This window comes from Clavelina lepadiformis, chromosome 2 (genome assembly GCF_947623445.1).
Source record: "Clavelina lepadiformis chromosome 2, kaClaLepa1.1, whole genome shotgun sequence".
Lineage (NCBI taxonomy): Eukaryota > Metazoa > Chordata > Ascidiacea > Aplousobranchia > Clavelinidae > Clavelina > Clavelina lepadiformis.
Window position 1 is genome coordinate 22,772,007 of NC_135241.1, and position 25,858 is coordinate 22,797,864.

A 25,858-nucleotide genomic window follows, 5' to 3' on the forward strand; every position below is an offset into this window, starting at 1 on the left:
AAACGCCATATAAAGCGATTTTGTAACGCCGTATACCCGCTTCTTCCATGTTTTAATCAGTTATATTATAGCTGATAAGCGGTAGCAAACAAGGGAATATGATAAACTATGGCGATTGTAATAGTGAATTGTAATAATTTGGATAGCTGGCGTTTTTAATAAGCGATTGTGTGTTCTCTGGCTAGGGAAAATGTGTTATTTAAAATATGTGCGTGTTGTATTACGTTGCTATACATTAGCTGTCAAGCTTAACTATGACAGGGATCCGTGTGATAGAGTAACCTACTTTTCAAGTGCTTTGCAATACACGTAGAGTGTTACGAATTTAAAAGTGTTTTTGTGACATAGTTCTGTGACGGAAATAGAGTTGTCAAATTGTTAGAGGAAATATTCTGGACACATAGATATGTAGAACTGGTGGCCGTAGCTGATTGGCTATAGCAGAAGCGATAAAAAAGAAATGAAATTAAAGCCTTGGGCTTTACGTTATCCAGAAACATTAACATAGCCCCAGCCATCGCCACAAAACGCGGAGGAATGAAGATGCAAAAAGTCTATGGTTCCTAAATATTCCGTTTATTAGATATTTAGAATAATTGGGTTCATGAGGGGTAGTCTGTGGTGGGATGACCGTCCTCCTTAATATGTTATTAAACATATTACAGTTGCATTCTTGCTCAGTTTCAAAGTGAAAGTTGTAAAATGTGATTACATATTTGTTTGTTAAATTTTTATTCACACACTTCACCAAAATGTTGCAAAGCCCCACCAAAATTTCTCCAGGCCCCACTTTTAGAAACATTGCTAAAGGAGCGATTCTTAACCTTTTTGATCTCTTTTCCAATTTACGCCAACTACCAGACCCAAATTTCTTCTTTTTATTTTTTAACAGTTTTTTGGCTCGATCTTAAGCAAACCTTACTTCTAAACATAATTGAATGAAACCAACCAAACACATCAGTTTAACGAATTTGTTGTAATCAAACCAATACGTTTCTGATTTGTACCACAATGCAAAGTATACGCTGCTCAGTAACATATAATACTCGAAGTTCCTGAACATCAATTTAAATGTAATTTGGCTACACCTGTTTGGGTGTATAAGGCGATTGGGCAGTGACTACACTGCATGATGTGTATTAAACAGTAAGCGGTAACGTATACAATGTGTTTATGTACAGTAAAGTTTTTTTGTGAGTATGATTTTTGTGTACAAAAGATAATAATTAACCGCTAATTAATTCCCACATGAACTTGCAAAAGTTCCCACCGGTTAGAAACGGCTAGGCTAAAAATAATATAATTTCCTAATAATAAATAATACAATTTAAATAGATATCGAATGCTTGAGTTATCATGCGTGACCAAAAGGGGAAAATAATAAAGAAAAAAAGCCAACAGGAGAACAGGGTTGCCATATTGGCTCTTTTGACGCCAAATTCTTCGAAATTGGCTCTTTTTATTACTGTTTGGCTCCCAAAATTTTGCTTTGGCTCTTTGGCGTTTTTTGGCTCTTTTAATGAAAATTGAATTTAATTGCATAAATAATAATCCCTAATTTAGGAAGTGTGAAATATATAATTATCTTATTACTTATAATATTCTTGTTGGTTATTTCTTTAGTAGCCAATTAATATTTTCAAACCTATCATAACAAACTTTACAACAATTTGGTTTTTTGAATTTAATATAGGTTTTACAGATGTTGAGAATATAGTGTTAAAGATGATGTACAGTTGACTCTATAGTGTTAGGTGTATATTTTGGCTTCGGAATTCATTATTTCTTGCTTTTAAACCCATTATCTAGGGTTGAATTGTAATTTTGTGGTTAGTAAAATTATTTGGCTCTTTTTGGCTCTTTTTTATTGTCATCTTGGCTTTATTTGATGACTGGGATCTGGCAACCCTGCAGGAGAACCGGGCTCAATTCTCGTGTCCTTCCCAGTACAGTATAGAACAGATGTTATGACTTACGAGGAGTTGTCTTTTGTTTTGTCCCCAGTGGTCTCCGGAACGTAAGTCAAACACGCTCTGACCTTACTGCCTATAACCTGGAGCTTTAGGCAAATCGCCCCGTACAACTGGTAAGTTGGCAGCATCAGACAAATGTTGTAGCCTACTGGTATTTGCAAATAGTGCAATTAGCCTACTGAACTGTAAAACAGTTCCAGACTCCCAGTTCGCAGATATATTTATGATAACCTATACCGCGCAGAAGAATATTTTTGCACGACTTAAACATGACGACAGTTACCCATCACGGGGGCCATGGTCACCTTGCCTAGCTGGTCACTGTGCATTTTCCAATAGATGCACATTTTATTTTTTTTAATTTTTCAATGTGATTTTGCTCGATTCGGTATTGCTCACCATGACCACTGAATAAAAGAAATTTTTTTTAATGCAATGCCCAAGGGCATTAAAACGTTACCGTAACTGAGCTATCAAATACAGAGCTGCAAGCTCGGCACTCCAACCACTCCACCCGGACTGCAGTGTGCAAAAATGCTTAGACGCAATGGAAGTGTGCACTTGCAAAATAATGTACACAGTTTGACTTACTCAATATTTAAATCAATTGAATATTGAGTGCACAGAAGTTCTTTCCAAGACATTAAGTGCAAAATAACGCACCTTAAGTGTGGCACTGAAGCTCACAAAAATGCAGTATTAAGTGCGGCTTGCCAATCTCTGCAGGCTGGCACTACACCACTGAGTTGAAAAACCCTATTCATTCTTGACAGTTTTAATATGATGTATGAGTTTCAACATGTAGTGCTGAATTAACAATGGCAATACTAATTTCCAGAATGTTGAAAATTATTTTCGGGGTGTTATATTTTGCACTCTTTATGGTGATTGATTTTGTAATAGTTGGCATAAATTAATGGTCAAGATTAACTTTAGACAAATAAATTTTTATTTTTTCGTTAAAAAGACTTTGTAATTATGTATTTTTACAAGATGTCTAAAATTTGCTACAACCTCAAAATCAGATTTTTTGTCAAAACATTTTGCCTTCTTTGTTGTGTTTTTAAATTTTGTGAGATCTAATATATATCTAAGGTTATAAAGTAAGATTTTACATAATTGAAAGGGCTTTTAACATTTTCTACATTTATGCTGCCTATTAAACAAATTGTCAGCAGGTTTATAATATCGCCTTTTAGTCATGTAGTCATTTTTGGCCAATACAATTTAAAAATTGAGAAATAAAAATATGCGACAGTTGAAACTTGTACTAATGCTAGCTCTGTAACCTGGGCTTGAGCTATGAGGAGATTATCATACTATACCACATAGTCTTGCTGTTATCGTGATTGTGTGTGTATGGTACTTGCCATTTATTTTTATAATAAGTTTACTGTAGTTGCTGCCTTCTTTTCTTTTAATAGTCTGTATACTTTTCGTTGTTCTGTAGACTTTCTGGTGGTAGCTAATTATTTAACAAAATGGGAAATCATTTAGCTGCTACTGCACCATCCCAAATAGTCAGCGTGGAAAGTTACTTGGCCGATGCAAATGACTACTCCTACGACAAGAGTTTGGGCAGCACACGTTTTATGAAAGTTGCCCGGGCAAAATATCAAGAAGGATACACCGTGGTTAAAGTCTTTGTCATACCAGATTCGACGGTGGATTTAGAGTCCTACAGAGCAAAGGTTGAGTCAACCAAGACAAAATTAAAGCAAGCATCGAACTGCATTCCATTTCAAAGAACTGTTATAACAGATCGAGCTGCACTGCTCGTTAGACAATACGTGAAATATAATTTATACGATCGAATCAGCACCCGACCCTTCTATAACAATATTGAAAGGCGATGGGTTGCATTTCAGCTTTTGTGTGCTCTTAATCAAATTTCAAAATTCAATATATGGCATGGAGATATAAAAAGCGAAAATGTTCTTATTACAAGTTGGAACTGGTTACTGCTGGCCGATTTTGCAAGCTACAAACCGGTGTATTTGCCCGATGACAATCCTGCCGATTTTAACTACTTTTTTGACACATCCAGACGCAGGACATGCTACATAGCACCTGAGCGCTTCACCGATAACTTGACCCATCAGCAAATGCTGGAGATGAATAGTGCAGCCATGCACGCCATGGACATATTTTCAGCTGGTTGTGTGATCGCCGAACTTTTTACTGATGGCATGGCTATGTTTGATCTAGCTCAGCTTCTAGCCTACAGGAAAAATAAATACCACCGGGATGCATGTTTGGCAAAAATTGATGATCTACAAATACGTAGTTTGGTAGAGCATATGACCCAACTTGATCCGAGTCAGAGATTCACAGCTGAACAGTATCTCACACAATGGAAAGGAAGAGCTTTTCCAGATCATTTCTACTCATTTCTGAAGCTGTATCTTGGCCGATTTTGTGAACCTCCTCTTCTTTCTGCTGACCAGACAGTTTCCCAACTGCACCTTGATGTTGACAAAATCTTGCGGAATCTAGTCAACTCCGAACAGGCATCAGACTCTTTAGTGATTGTCGGATCTTTGCTGTTTTCCTCCACTAGGCAACTGAGGTATTGCAATGGTAAACTGAAGACACTGCAACTGCTTGTGGAATTTGCCAAACATCTGAAATCTGATATTATTCTGGAACGCTTTGTTCCTTATTTAATGGTTTTTATAAAAGATAATGTTACACGAGTGAAGGCTCGAGCAATAAGTGCGCTTGCAACTTGCCTTGCATTTGTGACACACGTTCCACGAGGAGAGTCGAACATCTTCAGTGAATATATTTTGCCTGAAATTGGCATTTGTGCCCAAGACAAAGCTGTTCCAGTGAGACAGGCTTTTGCTGAAAATATTTCTGTTTTCTCTGAGCAAGCTTTAAAATTCCTAGACAGCCAGGAAAATACACAAAGTTTGAACTACATGACTGTGAATGAGAATGATCGTACCAGTTATGACACACAGCTGCAATTGTTACGTGACATGACTCAAAACAGAGTCCAAATTCTGCTCAGTAATCCTGACAGCACAGTCCGACAGTGTCTTCTGGAGTACTCAGTTCCAAGATTGTGTGCTTTTTTTGGCAAACAGAAGGCAAATGATGTGATCTTAACACACATGATAACCTTCCTAAATGACAAACAAGATTGGCAGTTGCGGTCATCATTTTTCAACAGCTTAGTATCAGTGGCTGCTTACATTGGATGGCAGAGTTCACACATCCTGAAGCCACTTCTCCAACAAGGTTTGAGTGACAGCCAAGAGTTTGTGGTGGCACAGTGTTTGTCTGCCATATCATCACTCGTTGAACTCGGTTTAATACCCAAGCAGTTGATGTGTGAACTTGTTCAGGAGAATGTTTTCTTTCTGGCCCATCCTTGTGAATGGATTCGGCATAATACAGTTTCATTTATATGTGCATGCTCCAAGATTTTGGACACAATCAATATGCACTGCTACATTTTACCTACAGTGATGCCGTTTTTAAAGTACTCCATCGTGCAAGCAGACAAAGAAAATGTGTTACTTAATGCGCTACGTCCATTTATCAAACAGCCAGTGTATCAGCTTGTATCCCAAACGCCTTATATAAAGAGCACGTTTAGCGCTCTCAGGATAAGGCAATTGCAACGTAATAACGAATCCCACCTTAGCGATAATCATGAAGAAAAACTTGACCAAAAAGTGAAAGCTGTAATTAAAAAATTGGTATTGAAAGAAATGGATGAAAATGATGAAGACTTGCTACTTTTTTTTGAAAATTTCTTGCTCAAACAACAAAGAAGTATTGCTGACATCGCAAATAAGGAATGGCAAGATGATCATGTCGCCGAAGGTAGTGTGATAAATATCGCTCAGCTGGGATCAGCTTTTGTGAGAAGACATGCAGACATGGTCAAAGAACCTGAGCAAGCCAGTTCAAATAGGGCCAAGGCAAAAAAAAATCGCAAAAAGGAAACCACACATGAGATGAATGAAGAATGGAAAGCCATGTTTGGAAGTGATACGTCGAAACTGACTACAGCTCCATTAACCAAGAAATCAAGTGCTTCTAATCTGACAATATCGATGTCACAGCTGGAAAGTAATGCTCCACAGCTTGGGTACACCCCACCGGAAACCAAGCAGTCCAGTTTACAATGCAAGTACGCATCATGTAAACTTGATCTCAGAGCACTAGTGCATCACAAACGAGACCTTTACAAAGTAGATGTCAAGCAGAGGGAGCTGGAAAACAATGCTGATAACAGCGGTGTAAATCTTACCACAGAATGGCAACCACTTGGTATTTTAGTTGCGCATATGAAAGAACATCGGGGTCCAATTCACAGAATTGCAGTTAGTCCATCCAACTTTCATTTTGTCACTGTTTCATCGGATCGAACCCTTAGACTTTGGGAAGGCATTAAGTTAGAAGGGAAGGCAGTAGTGAATCGTTCCAAGGCTTCCTTTCAAAGGTTTGCTGGTTCAGTGCGATGTGCTGCCTTTGTTAATGATGAAGCTGTCGTCTGTGCATCTGATGACGGCACCATACACTCACTATGTGTCGAGTTGTTGGGTACACGCTCACAAGCTGAAAAGCCGGAATCTATGCCAACTCCGTCATCTCCTGTTTTGTTTACACATTCTGTCAACCAGACTGTCCATGGGCGGATAACAGACTTGAATTCTATAGTAAACTCACCTGTGATTGTCTATTCCACAAGTCATGGAAGCGTCGTTGCTTTGGATACAAGAATGAGAGACAATCACTCAGCATGGGAACTGAAACATAATCTAACCCACGGTTTACCCACCACCTTCTGTATAGACCCCAGGCAACACTGGCTCTGCCTGGGTACTGCTCGAGGGGTGCACGTTTGCTGGGACCTACGCTTTCAACTCCCTATCACCCAATTTTCACACCCATCTGCTGCTGGCGTTCGGAAGGTCACAACTCACCCGACCTCCAAATCAAGCGTCATCTCTGTTGTAACTGGCAACAATGAAGTAAGTGTCTGGAACCTTGAGACTGGCACAAGACAGATGAGTTTATGGGCAAGCACTGCCCCACCATTGTCACTTACACAAAAGACAGCCGATTCCATAAATGGCCTTACCACGACCATCACAAACAATGGAATTCGCTTGTTTACTGGTGGTACTGACAGCAAGATAAGGCTTTGGGACCTTGGAAACGCAGATCGATCAAGAATAATTTCCGGGCCTGAGCTCTCCGGGAACAGGTGGAGTTATTCTACCTCCTACCAAAATCGTCTCGTTGATGGCACTCACGTTGTTGAAGAGCAAACGGCTAAATCTCGTCATGACGAATCTCACACGGCTGGTCCTTCCCAAGATAGTACTGAAGAGAAAACGGCGACAGAAAACAGAAGAAGAAAGCCAGGAGATCATGTGGTACCGACCTATCACCATGATGTAATAACTGATCTTGCCGTCTTTCGTGTTAGCCAGACATATTTGTTGTCATCGTCTAGGGATGGAGTCGTTAAGATATGGAAATAGCGTTTTCAGGTTTTGCTTGACTTACTACCGAAACACTAATACAAAATATTGTTAACTGAAATAGTCAATGACAAAATACTGTACTATGCAATGTAATGAATTGCTCCCAAATCAACTTTGTCTTGCCGCCTTTCACCATTTTGATTAATCATCAGTACTGCTATTGCTTTTTTCAAAATTGTTGCTTTTACGGTATGAAAGCTATTTTGATACAGAATAGGATGATTTTAATAACTCACACCAAGTCTTTTCTCCTATTTTTTGGGCATGCAAATTTGTTAAGCTGTTGTGGCCCCTCATAAATGATTCTATCAGTAATTTGGTTTTGTACCACCTATTTTCAATTAGATTAAAACCTTACCAATGCTGGTTTAGTATTATACCATTTTGTTTACAATGCTATGTACACTGAAACATACATTTCATTTTATATATTTAAAGGCTTATGCTGTACACTGTTTGTCATGTTATTCTGTGTTTAATATGCAGTTTGGAAGTAACAGCTTGTTAAAAAGCATTCGACACTTAGTTTGCTGTGAAAACTTGAGCTCTTCTGTGACCAATTGCCTGCAAATTGCTTCGGAAAAATCATCGGCTCATGAGTGTTTGTTGTGCAATATCTCTTTTATGTCTAACTTTGTTTATTTGGTCACATTTTAATTGATAGTTTATCATTTTTAAACAGCTAATTATTACATTTATTCAGTCGCATATGACAATTATAACCAGTTACAGTGTTTTGGGCGCAAGTTTTGCTTCAGTCTTGGCACCAGTATTTTTATCTTGAAGCAGTAAGCGTTATAAATTTATGCCAGTGACTTTTTAAATGACAAATTATCAATTTTTAATATCAAAAACAAAAAAAAAACTAGTCATAAAATTGCACTCTTTGATTAATACTGGTGTTACCGGATATCACAGTATATCAACGTATTAGCTTTGTAAGAACCAATCTATTATTTCTTGTAATTCTTACTGATTTTTGGTCAATCTATATATTGTAAGGTGCGCAACAGAATTTATTAAATAATTTTTTAGAAACAAACAAGTCAAGTTGTTGAGCAACTATTTAGAAAAATTGTCTGTTATCAATAAATCAGCTATCGCTCTGCAAGTTGAGGAGTTTTGGCCGAACCTTCCTTTCATCAACCTATTTTTTTTCTCAGTTCCATGGTCAAATAAAATGACTATTTAATAAACGACGATCACTGTGTACTACAGTTTTATTAATCTCCAAAAGAATAACTTAAAGGAAACAATGTGCTTATTTGGATAGGGAAATTTACCACAAAAACCATGCATAATTGCACAAAACGGTTGTGACTAAAGTAAAATGAATGATGTATGGTAGTTAGTTTGACATACTCGATTCCTGTACCAGCCAGTAAAGAACAATGCAACAGTTCTACAGTCATACAAATGCATGTCATACAAGAGCAATTTCATTTAAATGCAATTAGTAATGACAAACACGATTTGATCAAGACACAGCCAAGTTCGAAAAATGCACTTCACTTTCAAATCAAGAGCAATAAAAAAATCATTAAAAACCATTTAACAAAGGCAAAAAAAAATTTATATATATACCATATAATGGCAAAACCAAGGTTATAAAATTAAGCATATCTTGGAGAATTGTGTTTTTCAACCTGGCAGCATAGCGCAGGGGGTGAAACTGACCAGCAAAAGTTACATCCTCCCAGGATTTGTCCGCCATGTGTGCTTCGTGGCAAGGTACCGCAGTTTTTGGCTTCAAAAAACCTTTCAAAAACATGTTGCCTGCAACAGTTAAGTACACGTCTAAGATGTCACCTTCTTGAGTTTATGAAAAAAGCCGTCCAATTCTAATGGGTCATTGTGAGGGGGTTCGTCCAGACACCAGGACCCATTTGAACTAGATTGCCATGTTTCTTTAACACCGAGTGATAGTTCTGATATACTATTAACAACCGATTTGACTGGCGACAATAAAGCACCATTTGCATATCCCTTTTGCTTGTTCGAGTTATCGTCAACGTTTTCGATTTTGATTCTTGGCACTCGTAACTTTTCAACATTGTTTAATTTCCGAGCAGGGCTCTGAGAACGCTTTCGATTACGTTTCGATGACGAGCTGCTGTCTGGCTTTGAGTTTTTATAACGTTGTCTTTTGGCAGGGGAACAATTGCCGAGATTTGCTGATGCCGAAACATCATCTTCATCCAACTCATTTCGTTTTCGTTTTGGTGATTCTGTCCCAGGGTTTGTCATTTTACCCATGTCCATTGACACATTACTGTCAGAATCACTGAAATTACAAGTTGAATTTTCTATACTTTCAAAACTTTCTGTGTCTGTACTGAACAATGCCTTTGATTCATTTGAAGTAACTAGCTCTGTATATATCTTTTCGTTACGGTCTTTATCACAGGATAAGGTCATGGAAGTGTCAAACGTAAGATCATCATTGTCGCAATCAATTTTCATGGTGACGTTTGACAAAACAGTGACACCTTCTTCTGGGTTTAAATCAATATCTAACATTGGTTCGGATAGTCGTCGCATAATCATTTCTGACGAAATCCTTTTTAATGTGGCGCATAGAATGGCTTGCTTGCAGAAATCAGGTGACCGCCTCTGCTTGTTGGCTTCTTTCTTCTCAATGGTTTCATTCCATAACTTATCCAGATTAGATTCAGACACCCATTTTCTCTCAAATGCCATATCAGCTGTCATTCCTAACGCCTACAACATAGTTTTGTAATAGACTAATATTTGTAGTTTAGATTAAATGAACACAATAGTAATTTGATACACACAACATCAGTCTAGTCAAGTCTGACAATTTCACTCCAAACAGGAAAGTTGGCAATTTTTGTCCGAATACGACTGAAGCAGCTAACAAATTAGTTGCACATTGCAAACTTTCCAGTTGTACTTAACTTTAACAATGACATATGCAACTCACTTGCAGTGAGAGTAACTTATACACTAAGTTTAAACTAGAACGTACTGTGCATAGTAGGTGTACACCACAGACAAAATGTGACACATGTGCACCCTCAATATAGAACAGACAACAAGATAGCTCAGGTGAAATGCACCCTGGCTCTCTGCACCGGATTCTGACACATCATACATACTTTTCAACAGAGGTAAAAAGTAGCAAATAGTATATATATATGATTTATATATATATTACCAGTATACATGTTTATAGTGATCTCGGTCTGCAGAGTTGGGCAAGAGTGCACTAGTGCGGTTATAATTATATTCAGTAGCGCACTTGAGGTGTGTTAATGAGCACAATTATGTACACTTAGCTGATTTTTCTATGTATTTAACCAGTTGTGGACATCGCTATTATGCCTTATTACATGATTTATAGCAAGATTTTTATCAGACAGGCTTGCTAAAGCATCTAAACCAGCACCTGGCAGTCTGCGAGAGTTCTTTTTCATCTTTTGCACACCTATGAACTTGCCAAATAAACGATTAAAAAAAAGAATCCGGTTTCAATTAAACTCGCCTGCCACAAATTTCAAAAGATAAGTCAAACTTTGATAGATACGGTATTAATAACGTTCAAATGTTCTAAGCTGTGTAGACTTTACATTTGTGGTATATTTTAGAGTGGCTACTGCTATTTCACCCGAACAAAATTGTACGTTTGAGGCTATTTTTCATAGTTTCTTGTTAACCTAATTTGAATTTTATAGGCTAACAAAAGTAACTTAAACCAAACTTAAATCTTCCTTTTAATCTAAATACAACTTCAATTAAACCGTAATTAGCTTAAATCGATTTTTTACATAACCATTCTCCCAGACCTAACCTAACTGCATATGTTACCCATAACCTAACTGCCCATGCAAATATTTACACAATTTTGATTTTAACAATTACATTTGTTTGATGAAGGACATATGTTTAAGTCCGAAACATGTTTGTTCTTGTATCTTGTTAATGAATTAAGTTTCCTGCGCTAGTCGCTTTATTTGCAACTTTATGGTATCTAACTATATTTTTAACTCCGGGTTGCGTGACCTACTAACGGTGTTATAATCACTTTGTTTCAGAGTGGTAGCGACAAACGAGATGCTACAATGTCTGAATGCTTTGCACAAAACACTAAGAAGGACATAAACATAACTTTGAAAAAGTCAAAAGAAAAATTTTAGAAAAATGTTCGGAATCATCTAAGCGTGAACCCGATTGAAAAGTACGGTGAGAAATCATGCGTGCAAAGATGAAGTTTTGGCATGCACTGAAGCCTCAATTCTTTGTTGATTCATTATTATACATCGTTGTGACGATAAAAAATTTTGGCATGCACATTGATGGATCTTATGCGTTCATGTGGCACACTTTCCACTTTGGAACGTGACAAATGAGCATGGTTGACCTCAATCCATTTAGCTATAATAGTTCTAGATAAAACTATAGTTACAGGTGTTGGCCTAGATATGTATTGGAGAAAAATTGAATAGGCGTGCACTTGGCCAGCCACTGTACACCTAAATTATGTTTCTGCACACCTGAAATCTCGAGGGATACTGTCATGAAATACAGACTGGGGCTAAATACAGCAGTTTTCGACAAGAAATCAATGAAAAGATGTAAATTTTGGTGTGATTGCGTGCCTTAAAAGCTGAATTCTTTGTTAATTTAGTACAAATTGGCTTTCGAACAACTAGCATTTCTTTGTTTATTTACCTATTATAAATACCGTATCGTCGTCAAGATAAAACGTTTGACGTGCACAGTTAAAAAATTCTTGCGTACAGCTGCCACAATTTCCACTGCGACCTATACATTAACCTAATAACATACTGACCAAATATAGCCTACCGGTACAAGCTAGTGAGCTACGGTATCGTCACTGCAGCACTGTCCACCATACCACCTCCTGTATAAATGCATTGCGCAACTATGTAGGCCTAAGCCTGCCGCTTTATAAATGTTATTCTATATGTTCAGTAAGGCCGGTTGTATTTCCGTAATAAAAAAATTTTTAACAACAAAGCCCAAAAGTTTCTACAAAAAACACAGTCCGGTACTTTCCGGCGCGGTGCACTGGCAACAAGAACAACGTTTGCTTACGAAACAAAGGAAATTGAAAGAAAATTCTGCCACTAAGTGACGCTCAAGAACACATTATGGCGTGTTGTCTATTACGGTGTAGTGCCAAATAGCGATCCCCTGCCAAATATTGACCCCCTGTGTGACGTGATAAATTCGTTGTCTGATAAAGGAATTGACTCAGCAGATAATGTGCTTCTATTCAGTAGCTGAATAGTATGATACCGTAACTTTTGCGAATGCATGTATACTGGCAAAGAAAATACCGTACACAGATCACAGGCTACAATACAACAAAGTCAAAAAATGAGAGCCTATCGGAACTTGAACAAACGCTAGCTCGGTAACCGGGGTTCGGACGGTAAAGAATCATCGCTGAGTTCAAGTCTTGGAAAGACTTTCCTCAGTTCCAGAGTAAACATGCCTCAGTCACAGTAGTTCTTTATGCCTTGCCCTGCGGCATTTCAACTATAACATATAGCGCGGCTGAGTGTAAGCGAGAAGCCTAGTCTTCTAACCACTCTAATAAGAAACTAACCGAAGTGACCCTGACCTGACGAAGGTTTTCTCGAGAGTATTTCTTAAGCAACTGTAAAGTCAAGCCGGGTTTACGTTTTGTGTGCTTGTGTCAAAGCAATATTGCAAATAAATACGCAAAACGTAAGCTCCGACAACATTTTATCCAGTCGCTTTTATAAATGTGATTAAAGTGCGAACGCTTACTTGGCGTCGGCATTTTGTTTTAGGCCTTTACTGCTCTATGAATTCGATTAGATTGCTATAGGCCCATCTACTGTAACATTTAACGTTATAAATTACGTAAGTTATTAGTTAAATAGGCTGTCTTAAACTTGATGCCACTGCACTAGTTAGCTCAAAGGTAGCCTACCTTACAACTTATAATAGCCACAGGCAAAAGTCTGCATCTTGCCAAACTAGGTGGGAAGTTTTATTGTATCATGAGCCTATTCCTAAACATACCTGTAGCTATGGACTGACTGCATCAGGCAGAATGAGTAGGTTGCAAAAGAGAGAGCGAGTATAAATAAGCTGTAGTGTGCTTGTCAGATACGATTGGAGCGAAAAACAAACGTGAAAAGAAAGTTGCAAGATAATGCTGTCAAGGTAAATAATTAAATAATGATAAGACTAGGATAGCGGTCGGGCGCAAGTTTGAGGGGATAGTATGTCAGGATTCCAGGATTAGAAAGCCCGAAAGACTCTCAACCAAGTTTCAACAGATGATAACGAAAGATAAGCGAACAAACAATTATCACCAAACACCCCAACATTCAATTCGGTCTCAATCGCAAGCATAGAGTCTTGGCGCACAATCAGCTTAAACTTGATAAGAGATCTGGACGTTACCATCGTCTATGATCTTTACCTTTCCATTTTAGTTTCTTATCATTTTCTTGAGGAATTTCTACTCTTTTCGCTCCAGTTATATCTTACTTACTTATTGACACCTTTTAGAACCATATTGTTCCACCAGAAGAAGTAATCTTCTAAATCTAGGAATGCTTATGATACAATAAACCTTGACAGCTAGTCTGACTTTGTACGCCCTTTAGTTATCATATAATTCACAAGTCGCATGCTATTGTATGAAGCGCAAAAAGCATACAGTGTTTACCACAGTGGTCCGTCTGAAAGTCGCCGATTTAAAACCACAATTCCATGAAGAAAAAATAAGTCAAGTTTTAATTTCTCAAAGTCTCAAACCCATTCTTTTGCGTCGGTAGCCACATTTCGTAAGTCAAATTCTTTCGCATCATGAAATGCATGCTCATGTTTATTTTGATTTTATTGCAACTAATAATAGAAAAAATGCCACTGGCACAGTACAAACGAAAAATAAACAGTTACTGAACGTAGCAAAAAATCCTCCACCCCTTACGAAGTATATAAATGTTTGTCTTAGTCCCAGTTTGATCCACTCTTCATCTGGGTTGATTAAAAACAGGGCAAAACCCTATTCCAGGACAATCATTTCAAGCAGTGTTGTTAAACTAATGAAACGATTTCGGATATACTGCTAAACGTAGGGCTATGTTTAATACGACATTAAACGTAGTTCTTTAAAGTTTACATTATTGCAACTTCAAATCCACCAAGACTGTATTTATAACTTCAGACATGTGGTATAGGTCAGTATGCCCAATGCAAGTGCAGGCGTTTCGTTTGGGAGCTCAGCAAGTTTTTCGAAAACCTTTCAGGATCGGATAAATATTATTAAAAGCTTCATCGATTTCATGACGAACTTTGGCACCTGTACAAGTGAAGAGTCATGGAACAAACTATCTCATCTTATTGCTTCAAATAAGGGAGCCATAATCATAATCTGGATAAAAGAGCTTAACTATGAAGCTTTGATAAAACCTTACCGGTTAGAACAACTTTTCCAGAAACAAAAATCAGTAAAACGATTCGAGGCTTCACCATTCGATAAATTAAGCCTGGGAAAAGCTCCGGTTCATAACTGAAGAAAAAAATGAGCAAGGTAAAAAACAGAAATAAAGAAACAATAGAAAAACTAATAATATAAAAAAATACGTAATCAATGAAACTCGGCACCTTGAGAACTGGCTGTGGGTTAATACAAGTCCTTCCAATCTTATAGGAAATTTAACGTCAACACTTCCAACCATGTTCTGAATTTTGAAGTCAAGGAATTTTGCATCGAAGCCTAGCTTCTGTACAACTCTGGCGTACTTTCTTGCAGCCAGTCTTGATTGATTTTCACTTTTCGCGCCAGTACACACCATCTTGCCGGAGCTAAAAATCAGCGCTGTGGTGCGTGGCTCTCTGATTCGCATAATGACAGCAGCAAATCTCTACAACATGAAAATGTAAGTTGCATGATTGTTGTTGCGTGCGTCATATAATACCAGAATAATTAGGTGCTGAATATGCAATTTACACAATGCAAGCAGTAGGATAAATATTGGTAACTTAAGTACAGTAAGATCCCGATTCGAAACTTGAATATGAGCACAAACTTAGCAACTATGGTTTTGTAAATACAGTAGCTACACAATAGGCGTTTTATTACGAAATATATATCAGCAAAATCTGAAGGCAACAAAACCAGTAACCATGCAAGACTCATGTTTGCCTCAATTGAAGTTGGCCAATGTAAATAAAAACGCCGAATTGTATTTTTGCACGGGGTGTCATAGCAACCTACTGTCATCAACGTAAAAAATTTGAAAGTGATCGCGGACCCAGATGATATTTAAATGATACGTGATTAGGTTAAATAACCGAAATTTTTTGACTTATCCTAAAAAAATATTTAGCTTATCGACAATTATGATATATTGATTGTAGAGTAACTAATTTTGTTGTAATTAGCATTTTGTCACCGGTTACCTAAGCATTTTTGAAAAATTTGCTTTAAGCTTGCAAGGAAATTGGAGAGAAAACTCTCACAGCTGGGTATGAAATTGAGGATTGGATTCGTTCAAAATTAACAACATGAACACCATTCAACACTTTGCCAATTTCGCATTGCTCAGAGAGACAATGGTTGATTTAGGTCAAAGAGTAAATGTTTAAAATACGTCTGAGGTCTGTGGACCCAAGCGAGCTACATATCAAAAAAGCCCAGATAGAATAGAATTGACAAGGTCGAAAACTCAACTAAGAGAGACGATTCAAACCGTCATAGATCATGATTAAATTAAACGATAACATTCCATCTTAATTTTCTCGTAAAGGAAATTATCAAAACGGTCGCAATGACTTTCATTAGTATTTACAAAGGTTGATAATATTTAACACAAAAAATCGTTCGTTCGAAACTATTCGCATACCTAGTTATACATGCCTATCTTTAACAACGGGCTGTGCGACCTACACGTGACCATCTCGGGACAACGTGCCCAACCAAAATACAAATAGACAACAAATGCTACCATCTGATGTTGAACGTTCGCCTTGCCTTCAAACATTTCAATCGTGTCAATGGTCACTGGTATTTAATTTTCAACACGTCGAATAGACTTCAACGATTAATTCGCGTATAGATTTCCTTCATATTGTTGTGCTAAGAATAATGACTTGAGCTCTGTTTATCGTGCGTGTCGAATTCGGGTTACTTCAGGTCAAGCGCGCATGTGACGTTATTTCAAACGGTTTCGTGTGCTTTGCGGCTTGGAAACTTCGTAGAAGTCGTAAGAAACTTATTCCTTAAAAAACAGCAGTAAATTGTTTGGGTAGGTTTTTTGTCTGTGACAATCAGTGCTGTTGTTTACTTCGTAGTAAATTTTGAAGATGGAATCATAGAAATTTCTTCATGAAAAGTTTTACGTGAACACGAAAACAAATGGTTCCAAGAAGCAGCACACATCTGACACAATCACCAACAAAGGGCGATTCTCTGCTCGCCTGACAAAATTACGCGGCCTAACCAAAAAACTCGTAGTAATGTGTTGCGTAATACTCACCGGACAGCGCTTTTTCCCATGCTATACAAGTACTGTTTGTGGCAAAATTGGTGCACCGACTTGATCTACGTTTCAAATGAAGTCACTTACCTTTGGGTTGTACTCAGCATTTCTTGCGTGTAAGGCAATTTTCTTCAAGTCCAATTTGGTATCAAGGTTAACTGTAGACACGATATTTCTGCAAACACAAACCTGATATTAATATGGGGTGCACAAGCAAGTATATGAAATCAATAACAACTTGTTAACAACAATATTGCAGACAACAGGATGATTATGCTTAATGCTTTATGATGTGCAGCTTTTCTAATCTCTTTTAATGCTGCAATCCTTTGAAATTGCATTCACTCATATTTACACCAACTACTCAACAGAAAAACGTTTTATTTTGATGACAAATATCAGTAACAACCAGCCATCCAGATAATAATTACAACTAAATTAGCTATCAGAAAAACTGTGCTCATATAGGTGCAACACTGTGGTTACGATTGTTAAAAATGAACTCACTGTAATTGTGGTGGCCCGACCCCCAAATCAGCTGGGGTTCGAGGGGTCATGGGAGTCATCGCAGACAGGTAAGGTGTTGGGACGGAAGCGGACGGTGGGCCCTGAATAACACAAGAAATCCCTGATTGCTTTCGATAAATGAAGTTTCATTTAAGATACAACAAAGAAATTTAAGGTGAGAAACCGTTCAACACTTTCACAGGTAGAGGTTTTACAGCTGTTCATAAGCTGGGACTGAATTTTGTTTTGAACCTTTGATAGGAATGAAGATTAAACAGGCACTGTAATTTGGAGCAAACCTGTGTTTGTGATGTGGAAGCGTTTGAACTGCGATATGATTGAAGTTGTGGTCTGTCAGCTGTGAAAGAAAACAAAAGTTACTTTTGAGAATGACGCAACTGTAAACTTATACCAATTCCAAACATTTCTACTATATAGCACAAAATATAATTTAAATTAACGGTTTACAAGATCCATGTCAACCTAAATACAAATCCCAGCATATTTAGAAACTTTTGCACAGATTTTTCAGCACATTGTAAGCAAAACACTACAGGCCTACATGAAGGTTGATTTTGATTCTCCTGGACTTTTTCTTGTTGCTGCTGTTGTTGGTAAACCTGATGTTTGTATACGATGGGATGTGGCTGAGAAGAATATCCACTAGGATTAGGAAGATGCAAGGAACTACCCACCTAGTTAAAAAATAGAACACTTTCAATAAGGCTGCCACAATTTCACCGGACAAAATCGTGTGTTTAAAGATCTTTTTCACAGATTTTTGTTAAGCTAATGCTAATGTTATAACACAGTACCTTAAGCGCAACTTAAATCTTTTTAACTTAACCACCTATCTTTAACTATGGGAAGCATGACCTACTTTCGGTGAAACAGTCACTCTTTAAATAGGCACAGACAAATGAGCACAACAGGCCCATTTTCTTTATACACAAGTAAGACATAGGACTAGCCCAGTGCTTCAACTGATGGGCCGAGGTAAAGTTTAAATTTTGTCAGTAAAATTTAGTCATCTAGAGCAGGGGTGTGCAACCCGCGGCCCAAATGCGGCCCGCAAAGGAAAAATATGCGGCCCGTGGAGAAGTGACAATTTTGAACGGTGTGCGGCCCGCGAAACGAGTTTTAATTTAGTTTAGTCTGCTATGTGCAATCAATTCCAATCCCCTTGCAGTGCTGAATCAAACCTTGGCTGAATGTCTGTGACGCAACAATACCCTAACCGTTAGGGTATTGTTGCGTCACAGACAGACGATTAGGGCCTAACGGCTAGCTTGTGCAAAGCAAGAACGCAATTCACAAAGATGTCAATTGCTGAGCAGTTAGCATTTCAAGGAAAATGTAGACGCTGTTAAATAAATAAGTAAATTGCAGTTTTCTTTAGAAATTCCTGCGTCTTAACTTATATTTCTGCAAGGAGATAACCCCTAATAAAGTCACAAGACCAATAACGAAAGAAACTGTTATTGATTTTGTGCTTTTAACTACGTGTATGTTAATTAAAGGTGTGGCCCGCGGTTTCAACCAGTTGTTGGGATCTGGCCCTCTTGTACAAAAGGTTGCACACCCCTGATCTAGAGAATAAATGGCCCTCAAAAAACAATTATCAGCAAAATTGAGTTGCCAGTTGAAAAAGGTTGAGAAGTATTGGCCTAGCGGCTAGCCCATGCCAACTGTACTAAAAATGTACATTAGTAATTAATCATTACCAAAGATGTATACCTGGTGCATGGTAACTGAAGATGTAGGCATCAGACTGGTTGACATTTGTGAAATAGTTCTACTATCTGCGATGCTTCCGTGAGGGTTTATCTGTCCCATGTTTGACATCGTTCCAGGAATTTGCCTAGACGACTGATTCATTTTTGATGTTCTTCAATATCTAAAGAACTAAACACAAACGGCAATCTGCCGTATAACTGCAACAGTTTTAAGACAGACAATTTGCAAACTCCTAAATTAAAAACACACGTCCAAGCCGAATGTCCGCCAAATGTGGTTCGCTTTATAAAGATGGCGTCAGATGAAAATCAGAAAAAAGCGAACTCTACCAGAAGATGTCGCTAACTAGTTATTCTATGGAAAATTTTCTCCTAAGCTATGTTGTTTATGTGTATTAAATTTAGTTGATCTTTTATCAACAAATCATAATTTTGGCTAAAAACTATACTTCTCATGAAAAAAATTTTTAAAGGATGTCTCGAACTCTCAAAAAAAAAACACAAATATGTTTTTTAAGAATTCACACGCCTTCTTTTCAGCCAATGGCATCATCCAAAGAAACAAACACGCTCTTCGTTCATGCTTCCATGTACACCGTCCAATCGCAGTCGGCATCGCTATTGATATCCTCCGTTTTCGCCGAGTCGTGTAGGTTATTCATTCGCGAAAGACGTCGCTGTGCTGTTTTAGTTTTTTCAGGCTTATGACGTAGTGGAATAACTTTTAAGTTGTGTTACTAACATGTCGCTGGTTTTTCGACTGCAACCCAAAACAAAGTTCATAAGGTAGGCTATGGTCTATATCTGCAAGTACTTTATTTTAACCGTCAGAGTGTTATGGCCGTGATGACTGATAAATAGCGATTCGCAGTCTGCAAAAATTGCATTGGTATCGTTGTGCAATTGCCCCGATTATCCGTCACATACGTAGCCTACAATCCTCCATGGTAGCTATGGCATAGAAAAACTGTTTTTTTGTACCTGCTTGGTTTAAACTTGTCCAACTCGATTTTAAGAGCCTGTACAAATGCAAGAGCTTTCTTGTCATCATCTGTACGTTGCTTGCAATTAAAAAATGAGCCGATTCTTGCCTTTGCTCCTGGATCAAAGGAAAGGGAAGACGTGAGGGCAAAACTGCAGGAGGTCCAATCTCATACGGAAGACATACCAATTGTTATTGGAAATGAAGAAATTCATACAAATGATGTTCACTATCAAGTTTCGGTAAATACTTTTTCTCCCTTGAACATAGTTTTGCTTTGCACTTTATCGTATTCTTAAAATCCTTACGTTGTAATAAAAATTGACTAAAATGGTAGTGTATCATAGTCTTTATGCTGTAGATCTTTAGGCTAGGCTATACTAAGATTTTGTGGACAAAATTAATAGAAGCAATTAAATGGCTGTGAGCTTATTTGTTTGGTTGTGAAATGAAATGCCACAACACCAATGTTCCCTCTAAGCTGCGCGCGTGCGCAAATGCGCACTGCTGACACGGTCTCCGCGCACAAGAAAAAATTCCAACCTGAATTAAAAATAGAATAAACGCATAATAATGACCACATGCACGTTTGATGTTGCTCACAGTGGTCCAAGAGACCGCTCAGGGAGTTAGTGTGTTTGCTGAGACTCATGAAAAATTTGAGGGAACATTGCACAACACAGAAACCAGGACTTACATAGTACACACAGCAATATTTTAAGTTACTAATTGCTTCTACACACAATGTTTTCAGCCGTACAAACACAGCCAAAAGATTGCAAGATATTGTTATGCAACACCAGACCTGATAAACAGTGCCATTGAAAATGCATTGTCAGTTCGACACGAGTGGGAAGCAAGATCACTCTCAGATCGAGCCCAGATCTTCTTCAAAGCAGCAGACGTTTTAAGTGGAGAGAAACGAGCTGATATTCTGGCAACAACTATGGCTGGACAAGTAATCTGATTATACTTGGTCATAGTTTGAGATTGTGTAAAATTGTAAGATGCCTGTTTTCTTATTCAACCTCAGTGAGATGTTGTTTCTTATTTTCTATCTTTCAGTACAATTTGTTTACCTTAACTTTAACATAATTCAAATGTATATTGAGAATTACAACGTCTTAGGTCAATTGTTAACAAGTGAAATGGACAAATCATCTATTTGATAAAATTTTTATAACTTTTCTTTTTCTTGTGGATGTATATTTTTAGCTATAAATTGAATTTGTATGAAAGTTGGCTTTCTTCATAGTCACATACTTTGCATTTCATGAACTAGGCAAAGAATGTAGTTCAAGCTGAAATCGATGCTGCTCCAGAGCTAATCGACTTCTTCAGATTTAATGCAAACTACGCTCTTGAACTTGAAAGGAGTCAACCGATCAACCCTGACCCGAGTATCGTTAATACAGTTGAATATAGAGGACTCGAAGTGAGTATCTTCTTGTTATTAAATTCAAATGTGCATTAATATGCTTGTATATTGTTTTGTCTTGATGGTTTACTAAGACATGTATCTGAACATTGCAAGCTTTATTTGTAATTGTGCTGTACACTGTACAGCGTTTTGTGTAAATATTTATGTTTGGAAACAGATAAATTATTAACAGATAACTAGTTACACATAGAAACACTGGAATAAGGAGATATGACATGGTCCGGCTGACTGCATTTTGTGAAATTTTTATTGGCCATGAACAATTGCTTGCTTACACATGGTTGATTTGTTTGTAAAAGTTAGTCTATATCTAAGTTATCATATTAAATTTACTACATAGCTCTTTTGCTTTGCAGGGTTTCATTGCCGCCATTTCTCCGTTTAATTTCACTGCTATTGGTGGGAACCTAGCAGGGACACCAGCCTTAATGGTAAGCCGGTCTACCATGATTTCTTGCAATAGCTGCATCACTATGATACTGCATCTCAGTTCAGTATATGAGCACTGTACTAACTTTTCAGCAAATTTTTCAATGTGTGTTTGTACTGCAGGGAAATGTAGTGCTGTGGAAGCCAAGTGATACAGCAATGTTATCTAACTGGCTTGTTTACCGCATCCTGCGTGAGTGTGGCTTACCACCAGGAGTTATACAATTTTTACCTGCTCACGGCCCTGTGTTTGGAGATACTGTAACACAATCGTCTGATCTAGCTGGCATCAATTTCACTGGGAGTGTACCGTACGTTAAATTACCTTGTTTTAAATTTGTTGTATTTCATGTGTTGCTTAACTTTATGCTGATACAACTTTTAACAACCATGTCAATGTGTCTTCATGACAAGTTAAAACGTTGTTGGTTAAAATCTGGTCTGGTCTTAATGTTAATCTTGTAACCTATAATTACAACTTTTCTAAACATTTTTTCTAAAATTAAAAAATGTTATAGCTTTCATGTTGGTGTTTATTGATATTGTCAGTAAGCTAAAACCTTTGCAATGTCAGAACCTTCACCCATTTATGGCAACAAGTTGGTCAAAACCTGCCTCACTACAAAACATTTCCAAGAATCGCTGGTGAATGTGGTGGAAAAAATTATCATTTTGTCCACTCATCTGCTGATGTTGAGAGGTATGGCTGGTGACTGAGTCAAAATAATTCTGTGGTTATCTTTACTGTAGTTTTATTTCACAAACCTCACTACCTCCAATCATTGGGTCACACTGCTGTTGTTCCATAGTGTTGTGAATGGAACAATCCGTTCTGCATTCGAGTTCGGGGGGCAGAAGTGTTCTGCTTGTTCAAGGGCATACGTTCCAAAATCTCTGTGGCCACAAGTTAGAGATGGATTGTTGGATAAGCACAAGGATATAAAAATGGGAAATGTAAGATCAACTAAGAAGCTTTTATGCAACGATAATTTAATCTACTTAAAACTTCAATGTTAATTTAATTTTTAATGCAAAAGAATGTAAGTTAAGTTATGACACAATTTTCAGTATAATATCACCTAAACGAATGGGTTCTGCAGCCCGATGACTTCTCTGTGTTCTTGTCTGCTGTGATCGACAAAGCATCATTTGATCGCAACAAAAGTTACCTCGAGCATGCCAAAAGTTCTCGGGATGTGGAAGTTTTGGCTGGAGGTTCCTGTGATGATTCGGTTGGCTACTTCGTTGAACCAACCATTGTTCAGTGCCATAACCAGAAAGATAAACTCATGCAAGAGGTTTGATTCAGCCAAAGTTTGAAGTTATTTCAGCACCTGTATGTTATATACAAATGCGATTTTATAGGAAATTTTTGGACCGGTTTTATCCTGCTATGTTTATGATGACGATGATTACAAAGAGGTGCTGAAGCTCATAGATTCCACGTCTTCATTTGGATTAACCGGTTCTGTCTTCTCAAAAGACGAGTTAGTAGCACTATCAAGCCGCGTGTATGCGACTATGCGTACTTTGTTTACATTAGGTTTACCAATTGTGTAAATTTCTCACAGGTCAATTGTCGATGAAGCAAAAGCAATTTTGCGGCAATCCGCTGGGAACTTTTACATCAATGATAAATCAACTGGGTCCGTTGTGGGTCAGCAATGGTTTGGCGGTTCAAGAAAGTCGGGTACCAATGATAAGCCTGGGAGTCCCCACTACTTGCTACGCTGGGTCTCACCGCAGGCCATAAAGCGTTCCAAGGTTCCATTGAAAGACTGGAGATACCCGTCCATGGAATGAGTAGTTTGGGTTTATGTTGGTTGGAGTTTATTCTACTTAGGCCGACTAGACAGCTTGTGCTTGCATATAACAATTGACCGTGTGATTTTTCTGGCAACTTCCCTGGATATATGCTTTTACTCTGTTACTTTGAAGAAGTGTTTCCATCATATACAATTCCTTTTGCTGTTACCTATATTTTAATTTTCATTAGTACTTGATCAATTTTTTAACGTTCCGTCATTCAGTTCGTGAACGGTATGCATTACATTATCAGGCTTTTTTCCCATCAATTAATCGGAATTTTAATACCAACCAACTATTTTGAAAGGATGTACCTGTTATTTTTGTTGCTTATGTGTTCTCAAATTTTACATTTATCGTTTCCGTTTTGTTGATTATGAAAACATAGCAACTGTTTACATCAAACTATGTCGTGGGTGAGCTTGTGAAATACACAAAATGAATCATGGATTTTACCACTCAACTTCATTGTTGCTCGTCATGTTTTTTGCCAACAGAAACAAGCAACATTGGTTTTATGATGTTCGAGTTGGTTGTTTTAGCCAATAGATGACATTTCTTAATTTATTGATATCATTTTGTGAAGTAATTGCTGTTCGTTTATGTTTAGCAACGTTATACGACAAATATGATTAAGATGAGGTTTGAGGACCACGTACGTGTGTGCTACCTGCATTGAAATAATGCCATTACACAAACGATGTCATCGCAAAACTTTAAATGAGTTTTGGGTTAACTTTGGATATAGTCTTGGATAAAACACAATATTTTGCCGTAGTTCGGTAGTAAGATTTACCATCCTTGTTAAACGATTTAAATTATTTCGAATTAAGGATCAAAACGGCCTAGATAAGCAATAGGGGACCAATGTAGATTAACATTCCAGGTCTCGACCTACCCCCTGCTGGGAGGTTTTTTTGTGTTAAATTCATAAAGATTATTGATTTCTTTTGAACACTTCAGTATAAAGAGTGATCCAAACGTCAATAAGAGTGAATCATTTGACATGACCTGATAAAGAAAATTTGTTTCATTAGGGCTTCGGGTGGACTAGCACGAACGGGTTGTGGTTTGCTACTGTTGTGAGATGGTTTGGTTACGCTAGTGCTTGCAACATGAATAAATAAAACAAAATTTACCTTCGGCTGCAGTGTTCCACCTAAGTTTTCCGCATTTCAGATGAATACCATGAAATAAACGCTACGAATACAGTCGGCTGTATAGGCTAGCCTACCCTGCTACCGGTATTCTGGTATTTTTGTGAAACCGGTTAACAGTTGGCCTATAGTTTTAGTAGGCCTATTTTTAAATTTAGTACAGGTTATTGCGAAATGGTTATTCATCGTTGTGAAAGAAGTGTCACTGTGACGCACAAGACATGTCAGCAAGACAACTTTTCACAAGTAGCCTACCCAATTTATAATAAATAAACATCCTGCATTTTTTACTGTTTTAAGCCCTTGCTCTTGGGCTTCGCTACTTTTTCCTGTTCATAAATTGTTTGTGAGCATGTTCTTTATTGTGCTGTAAGTATATAGCCTAGGCTTAACAGTTACAGCATCATAATTTTCGCTCCGCACATCAGATATTGAGAAAAAACATACGATTAATAAAAAAAGAAATGCACGCTGTAATGCCATAAGTCTTTTTTTGGATAAATTTTCTGACAGCACAATTTTTCATAGATAACTAGGTCAGCAGCCGCTAGCCTTTAGATCCATTTTAATATACGAAGACGGGTACCAGTATTGCAGTACTGGTACTTCAGTAATTGGTGGTAGGTTTTTTTCATTTTTGGAGTTTCTTTTGCTTTTACCCTCTCATATCAAGATTGAGTATTGAAGAATTATTACATCATAGTTTCTTTTCTATTACCTCATAACTCCTTCTCATTCAAATTTTCAAGTCGAAGTGCAAAAGTATAAGGGACCCACTTTTGTTCATTGTCCAGATTCAGCATCT

At 37.6% G+C, this 25,858-nt stretch overlaps 3 protein-coding genes across 3 annotated transcripts; 2 read left to right on the forward strand and 1 right to left on the reverse strand.

Annotated features, from left to right (window-relative positions):
• Positions 1 to 1,410: 1,410 nt before the first annotated feature.
• Positions 1,411 to 8,217, forward strand: LOC143445359 (phosphoinositide 3-kinase regulatory subunit 4-like). Its single transcript, XM_076944409.1, has one exon. It carries the CDS (start codon positions 3,455 to 3,457, stop codon positions 7,478 to 7,480), a length of 4,026 nt encoding a protein of 1,341 aa, XP_076800524.1. The 5' UTR covers positions 1,411 to 3,454; the 3' UTR covers positions 7,481 to 8,217.
• Positions 8,218 to 14,323: 6,106 nt separating this feature from the next.
• On the reverse strand, positions 14,324 to 19,505 carry LOC143446860 (uncharacterized). The gene is made up of 8 exons (XM_076946703.1): positions 19,240 to 19,505; positions 18,065 to 18,197; positions 17,802 to 17,860; positions 17,503 to 17,603; positions 17,083 to 17,170; positions 15,119 to 15,378; positions 14,929 to 15,023; positions 14,324 to 14,813 (listed from the first exon to the last, which is right to left on the reverse strand). The coding sequence occupies exons 1-8, from the start codon at positions 19,378 to 19,380 to the stop codon at positions 14,734 to 14,736; spliced, it is 957 nt and encodes a 318-aa protein (XP_076802818.1). The 5' UTR covers positions 19,381 to 19,505; the 3' UTR covers positions 14,324 to 14,733.
• A 351-nt stretch (positions 19,506 to 19,856) lies between these two features.
• LOC143446760 (delta-1-pyrroline-5-carboxylate dehydrogenase, mitochondrial-like) lies at positions 19,857 to 24,346 on the forward strand. Its single transcript, XM_076946542.1, has 11 exons — positions 19,857 to 20,024; positions 20,255 to 20,462; positions 20,975 to 21,178; positions 21,503 to 21,655; positions 22,018 to 22,092; positions 22,214 to 22,401; positions 22,665 to 22,790; positions 22,900 to 23,044; positions 23,191 to 23,388; positions 23,456 to 23,577; positions 23,662 to 24,346. Exons 1-11 carry the CDS (start codon positions 19,981 to 19,983, stop codon positions 23,891 to 23,893), a joined length of 1,695 nt encoding a protein of 564 aa, XP_076802657.1. The 5' UTR covers positions 19,857 to 19,980; the 3' UTR covers positions 23,894 to 24,346.
• Positions 24,347 to 25,858: the final 1,512 nt, after the last annotated feature.

Coding starts and splice junctions, on each gene's coding strand:
- LOC143445359 (XM_076944409.1), top strand. CDS start 3,455: ATGGGAAATCATTTAGCTGCTACTGCACCATCCCAAATAGTCAGCGTG.
- LOC143446860 (XM_076946703.1), bottom strand. CDS start 19,380: ATGAATCAGTCGTCTAGGCAAATTCCTGGAACGATGTCAAACATGGGA. Junction 17,861..18,064: donor GAATCAAAATCAACCTTCAT/GTAGGCCTGTAG, acceptor TTTCTTTCACAG/CTGACAGACCACAACTTCAA. Junction 17,171..17,502: donor GTCGGGCCACCACAATTACA/GTGAGTTCATTT, acceptor TTGTGTTTGCAG/AAATATCGTGTCTACAGTTA.
- LOC143446760 (XM_076946542.1), top strand. CDS start 19,981: ATGTCGCTGGTTTTTCGACTGCAACCCAAAACAAAGTTCATAAG. Junction 21,179..21,502: donor CAACAACTATGGCTGGACAA/GTAATCTGATTA, acceptor TTCATGAACTAG/GCAAAGAATGTAGTTCAAGC. Junction 22,402..22,664: donor AATTTCACTGGGAGTGTACC/GTACGTTAAATT, acceptor TTGCAATGTCAG/AACCTTCACCCATTTATGGC.